At 58.3% G+C, this 5,782-nt stretch overlaps 4 protein-coding genes across 4 annotated transcripts in view; 1 reads left to right on the top strand and 3 right to left on the bottom strand.

The window, feature by feature from the left end:
- Nucleotides 1-163: 163 nt before the first annotated feature.
- Nucleotides 164-2,004, bottom strand: P884DRAFT_280107 (cytochrome P450-like protein; the record flags this gene model as incomplete). Its single annotated transcript, XM_069443400.1, has 4 exons — nt 164-298; nt 378-1,190; nt 1,277-1,639; nt 1,699-2,004. 4 exons carry the CDS (start codon nt 2,002-2,004, stop codon nt 164-166), a joined length of 1,617 nt encoding a protein of 538 aa, XP_069294768.1.
- Nucleotides 2,005-2,276: 272 nt separating this feature from the next.
- P884DRAFT_280106 (uncharacterized protein) lies at nt 2,277-3,213 on the bottom strand (the record flags this gene model as incomplete). The annotated part of the gene is made up of 4 exons (XM_069443399.1): nt 2,277-2,605; nt 2,746-2,849; nt 2,921-3,091; nt 3,134-3,213. 4 exons carry the CDS (start codon nt 3,211-3,213, stop codon nt 2,277-2,279), a joined length of 684 nt encoding a protein of 227 aa, XP_069294767.1.
- A 952-nt stretch (nt 3,214-4,165) lies between these two features.
- Nucleotides 4,166-4,828, top strand: P884DRAFT_69756 (uncharacterized protein). The gene is made up of 2 exons (XM_069446030.1): nt 4,166-4,305; nt 4,456-4,828. Exons 1-2 carry the CDS (start codon nt 4,269-4,271, stop codon nt 4,683-4,685), a joined length of 267 nt encoding a protein of 88 aa, XP_069294766.1. The 5' UTR covers nt 4,166-4,268; the 3' UTR covers nt 4,686-4,828.
- Nucleotides 4,829-4,994: 166 nt separating this feature from the next.
- P884DRAFT_249716 (uncharacterized protein) overlaps nt 4,995-5,782 on the bottom strand; it is a gene marked incomplete at its 3' end in the record, with an annotated part of 1,220 nt that continues 432 nt past the window's right edge. The window contains exon 2 of the mRNA XM_069440610.1: nt 4,995-5,649. Within this exon, the coding sequence (XP_069294765.1) occupies nt 4,995-5,649 (655 nt within the window). The remainder of the gene's footprint in view (nt 5,650-5,782) is intronic.

The following is a 5,782-nucleotide window of genomic DNA, read 5'->3' as shown; positions in this document are numbered from 1 at the left end:
GGGGGGGGCAGAGCTACACAAATCAGACACAAAACAAGCGAGAAAGCAACAGGACAAGAAATATGATTACTCGGGAAACAGGAAACAGCAATTATCAGGTCACCGACACCAACGCCATCTAAGCCAGAACCCAACAAGGCGCTCAATGCTCGCGACAACGCCCCTACTTCTCCGCAGCCTTGACCCCCTTCTCGGGCATGACGAGATCCCGCAGGCTGAACCGCGTGATGAAGTTTTTCTGCTTGACAAACCAGGCATTGACAATCTCCCACTCCGAGTTGGGATCGTCGAAGCGAATCTGTAAGGGGTCCGGTCAGCGATTACTTCAGCAAAACAGTCTCGGAAAGGGAACGAGAAGAAGAAGAAAAAGAAAATACCTCAAAGCGTCGCAACATGGTCGGGACCAGCTTGTAAATCTCCAACAGGCTAATGTTCTTCCCGATGCACGTGCGGCTGCCCATGCCGAACTGCAGCATGGTCCCGTTCATGACCTTGACCCTGGCCTCGTCGCCTTCCCCCTTGACCTCCCACCGCTCGGGCCGGTACGCGTCCACGTCGTCGCCGAAGATGGCCGGGTCCCGGTGGATGACCCAGGCGGAGCAGCCGACGATGGTGCCGCCCTCGATCCTCCGGCCGGCGATCTCGATGCCGCCGGGGGGCACGACGCGCTCCATGGGCAGGCCCGGGGCGGGGTGCAGCCGGAAGGCCTCCTTGATGCACATGTCGAGGTAGGGCAGCGTCTGGCTCTCCTGCCAGGTGACGAGGCCGGTCTCGTAGTCGCTGAAGCGGCCCTCGCGGGCGGCGTCGTCGATCTCGCGGCGCAGGCGCTCCAGCGCGGGCGGGTTCTTGAGGAGGAAGTAGAAGACGGCCGAGAGCGAGATGGCCGTCGTCTCGGAGCCGGCAAACGCCATGCTCACCGCCATGGTCTGCACCAGCGTGTCGGTCATGAAGTCCGGACGGGCCTCGCGCGCGGCCAGGAACTTGGAGAGGAGGTCCGGCGACTTGACAGCCGGCTTCTCCGAAGTGGGCAGGACGGGCTCGCCCTTTTCGAGTTCCGGCAGCCGTTCGGCCATGCGGGCGCGGGCGAACCTGGCCACGGGGAAGGTGGCGTCGAGGATGCCCCATTCGGAAAGCTTGAGGTAGATGGGGTTCTTGAGGAAGAAGCGGTCCAGGATAGGGATTTGGCCAACCTACCAGCCTTTGTTAGGAACCTCAGCAGTGATAAAACAGCTAGTGCGCCGGAGAAGCCGCGGGGAGGAAGGGCTGGGGGACGTACGGGGGCCACGTAGAGGAACAGCTTGGTCAGATAGGCCACGATGCCGTCGACATCTTCGTTCCTCTCAATGAAGCCGTGCCGTTTGCTATACGTGATCTCGCCAATGACATCGAAAGCGTAAAACTGCAGCCAGCGGGTAAAGTCGCAGGGCTCCGACTTGTCGATGTACAAGCGCTCGGTCTGCTTGAGGAACAGCTTGGTCGTGTTGTCAACAAACGGCTCGTACTGCACCAGGGCGGACATGGCAAAGGCCGAGTTGACGCAGCGGCGGAACTGCATGTGGAAGTCATTATCGGTGGTGCTAAAGAGCGACGGCAGGCTGTGGCCTTTGACCACCGACTGCTGGACGACGTAGAAGTCGGACTGGGCGGGGTCAGCAGGGCCTTCGAGAGATTTAGGATCAGAAGCCGGGACAGACACACCTTGATGAAGCCCTTGTTGAGACCGTAAATGGTCTTGAGCGCCTCTGGGTCGGAAAACGACAGAGCGTTTGGTCCGAGACGGACGACCGGGCCGTATTTCTTATGGAGCGCAATGTGCGACCTCTCCGGCCGGCGCCCGTACACATCAAAGAACCTCCACCAGTCCGTCAAGGAGGCCAGGAACGGCCCTGGATACTTGTTCAACCCATTGTGGTACCTGTTCCTCACCAGCCAGGCGACGACAACGGTGACTAGGATGGAAGGCCAGTGCTGGCCGAGGACACGTGCTATCTGGTCTGTTATCATTGTGCACTCGGTCGGGTCGGCACGGCTTTCCTTGTTGAGAAGGCCAGGCCAGGCCTGCTACGTCAGCTGGCGAGTGTTGAAAGGGGGGTGGTGGTGCGTGGCCGTTACAATATTAGAGGCGGGGGGGGTGTATGCGAGGCTCTTTATCCTTTAGAAGGGGCCGTACCGTCAGGTGTGGGTTCCCCGCCAGTGCCGAGCTGTTGGGGGGGGGAGCAGGCCGCGGGGATAGCAGTCGAATAGCCGCCCGACGAGAGGCCGGATCGGGGAGCAATCTATCCTGGTAGGTCGTTAATCATGACAAGGAGGCCAGTCCCTGGCTGGCGGTCCTGCACGAGCGATCCCGGCATTCCACGGGAACGGGAAGATATTACATGGTCAGTTAGCGCAACCCGGAAGCGACCGACAGCCCCAGGGCAACAACGGCCGCGAGCCCGGATGACGCGCACAATGGTTCCCACTTCGGTCGACATCCCATCCATGAAAGAGAGCCGCGCGGCATGACCCCGTAATGGAACGATGGGATCGGGGTCCTTGTGCCTGGAAGTACTCGTGATGATTCCCAAGCCGACACCTCCTTTCCTAACCCGGAAAGAAAAGAACACTTAAGAGGTTCCGGTGCTGCTGGAGACCGGTGCGTCGGCAGAATTCTCGCGAGGCGAGCGAGGAACTAAACTCGCCAGCAACCCACGTCATCCGTCGCGTATCATTTGCGGTGCTGTCTATGTGCATGTTCGTACATACAGCCGCTCCACTGGCGGAGCCGGGTCTCGGTGCTGGGCATGGAGAACTGAGCAGGCGATGTTGGAATTGTATTGCCGGTGCCCGAAGATGCACATGGAGAAAGTCTTGGGTGGGGCCGTGGAGCGCAGGTAGTCAGTGAGGGGGAGGCAACGTCGGGTCCCGGTCTTCCCTTAACCCCCCAATATCCCATCGGCAGATGTCAGGTCCAATCGCGCCGCCCAAATTTGCAGCAAAGACTGCCAGACCTGGAATCCCGGTGGCGTGGCCACGAGCTCTCCGTGCCTTGGCAGCTCGGGCCAAACGAGCCCCAACTTCTGGCGTCTCCACATCCATGGCTTCCCGTGTTCTTGGCCGGCTGCGGTTGCGCTACCCGTATGTATGTACATACGGAGAGCAGATGGCGCGCTGCAGTTCATGGGGTCCTGTCACCAGGACGCCACCGCATAGCATCACGGCTGGGCACACCATGGTAAGGAAATGCTGTGGGTGTAGTTATATAAACACTGGCAGGTTACTGTCCGCTAGTGTTTTTGCCATGTGATGGAGAATGCAAGAATAAGACAACATATGAAACGAAATAGAAGGGGAAAAGGAAGAAAAGGAAAAGAAACGTTAGAAGATGGTGTTAAGATGAATTCGAACTGTCTCGTCATCGTCCCAATGCCTGGGTAGCCCTCTTGACTCAATGCAGACTGCATACCAACCAGAAATGCAATAGTATCAAACAGAGCAGGCAGCGAGACACAAACCGCGAGAAGCCTGCAGCAACAGAAAAGCTTTCTCGGCTAGCGATGATATGATATGACTCGGATTCGGGATATCACTTGCTGCGTGCCGGGGCAGGCAAGGACGAGTCCCAAAAAGCTGGAAACATTTCACAACGCTTCAAGCAATGGCCAAAGAAGCTCGCGTCGCTGCGATCAGGGCCCTTGCTCGAACTTTGGCCGATCAACCGGGAAAAGTAAACACCTTGAGAGACTGGCGGGAGGCTTCGCTTCGCCGCAAGGCCGTTGGCATTGTGCGCGGCGCCCAAAAAAGCGGTCGAAACATGTGCCGAAGGACGGTGCTGAGTCGTGGCGCTAGCCTCGCTGCACTGCTGAGCTCGCGTGTCTCGGGGCCGTTCCGGCAGATGATTTGGCTGAGAATACGTTAGGCTTATGTAACGACGGACAGGGGGGGGGGGTGCACAGTTCTCCGTAGCACCAAGTTGATCATGTGACCTACCTTATCCCCAACAGATATGTAACCCTTGCGCCTGCCCTTCGCTCTCGGTCTCTCTGAGCTATGAATCCGACCACCAGATCCTTTGAAGCCATCGATGGATCTGTAGTGCCGAATAGTCAGCCGGTACCAGATGTACCTCGCAAGTGATGGTGCCTGTGCATGCGCGATGTGCGAGTTGTTTAAATATTCCAGAGTAATTAGAATCAAGGTGATGCCGGTCAAGTTCATATCCAACTCTACTGACGAAACAGGAACCTAGATGACGTGCTCAGGAACAAGGCCTGAGAACTGAATACGACATGCTGCCTGGGTACCTTCCCACGCACAAACACACAGGTAATTGCATCAACTCATTTTCAATTTATCAACTCAGAAATCAGGTCTCGCTTTCCCCATCCCTAATAAGCCCTCCCCTCCACTGTTCAACACCTCCAGCACCTCAAACATAACTTGCAATTAAATATACACACTGAACATCAATTACAGCATCCAACACCATATTCACAATGCCACGTGCCCATTCTTTGGGCAACCACAGAGCCACCTGCTGTACCGTCCTCACCACAGCCGCTTACATGCCCCGGGAAACAGCCACACACCCTAGTGGCTCGCCATGCTGTCGGGCACTCTTGGCTTGGGAGTCGTCATCGGCTGGAAGCTTCGTCCCCCCCCCTCCACCCGGGTTCTCAGCGTTCTCATTATACTTCAGCAACTGACACAGTGGGATCTGCGGGGAGGCTGAAGCCGGCGCGATGATGTTTCTCAGTTGAAGCATTCATTGTCCGTGTTGCGATTGCGATGTTGTGTAGTGCCGTGCCATGGCTGAATCACGTCCGGGATTGCGGGGAAACCAAAAACAAACAAACCAAAACCAGCGCGCTTGCCTAGGAAGAAGGTAATTACGCAGCCCGCCAGCTAGGCTTGTTCAAGGCGTCGAGCACGCATACGAGCCAAAAAAAAGGGCCCCCACCAACCCCCCCCCAAAAAAAAAAAAAAATAATTTCAGGCTCTCTTCCTCCTCTTCTTCACTTCGCGGGCACGGGCAACTCGTATGCATACACGCCGGCATGCGGCAGCTCGTGCGCGTAGGCCTCGGAGGGGGCCTCGTTCACGAAGGGCGGGGGGCCGTGCTGCGGATGCTTCTGATAGGCATAGTGGTCGTCGCCGGGCTGCCCTCCCCCTCCTCCCCCCCATGCTGCCGCGGCGGCCGCCGCGTCGGGTGGGTCGCTGTGGGTCGCCCGCGCCGCTGCCGAACGCGGGTATCTCCGCCGGATGAAGAACGCAGCGAGAGCCATCAGCCCGAGGCCGAGGACGGCACCGACCACGGTGCCGGCGATGGCGGCCGGCGGTAGACCGGGCGAAGACGACCCGCCCGCGGCTCCGTCCGTCCCTGCCGGCGTGTCGCCCGTTGATGCTGTCGGTGTGGTGTGCGATAGCGTCCCCGTGTGCGTGCTGCTGCTGCCGGCATCACGGGTTATGATGTTGTATCCGTTGACCGGGAATGCGTAGATGGTCTCGGGAGATGACGCTACGACCGTCACGGTTGGAGCAAAGGTGATGATCGCCTGCTTGCTCGCCTCGCCATCTCCGCCGTCCGATATTGGGACCTCGGTGCCGATAAAAGTTTTGTACGATAGCGTTACGCCTGGCTCGACTGTCGACGTGCACTGGATGTAGTATCTATCAGTTGGCGGTTGGAGCGCAGCCAACGTGAATTTTCTGTGATTCCAAGGTTAGCCATCCCACACCCCTCTCCCCCTGTCCCCCTTTCCCCCTCTCCGCCTCTCCCTCTCTCTCTCCTGACTATCCTCCC

The sequence above is a fragment of the Thermothelomyces heterothallicus genome (assembly GCF_042370625.1).
Source record: "Thermothelomyces heterothallicus CBS 202.75 unplaced genomic scaffold P884_scaffold_26, whole genome shotgun sequence".
Taxonomy (NCBI): domain Eukaryota; kingdom Fungi; phylum Ascomycota; class Sordariomycetes; order Sordariales; family Chaetomiaceae; genus Thermothelomyces; species Thermothelomyces heterothallicus.
This window is presented reverse-complemented; position numbering and strand designations above follow the sequence as displayed.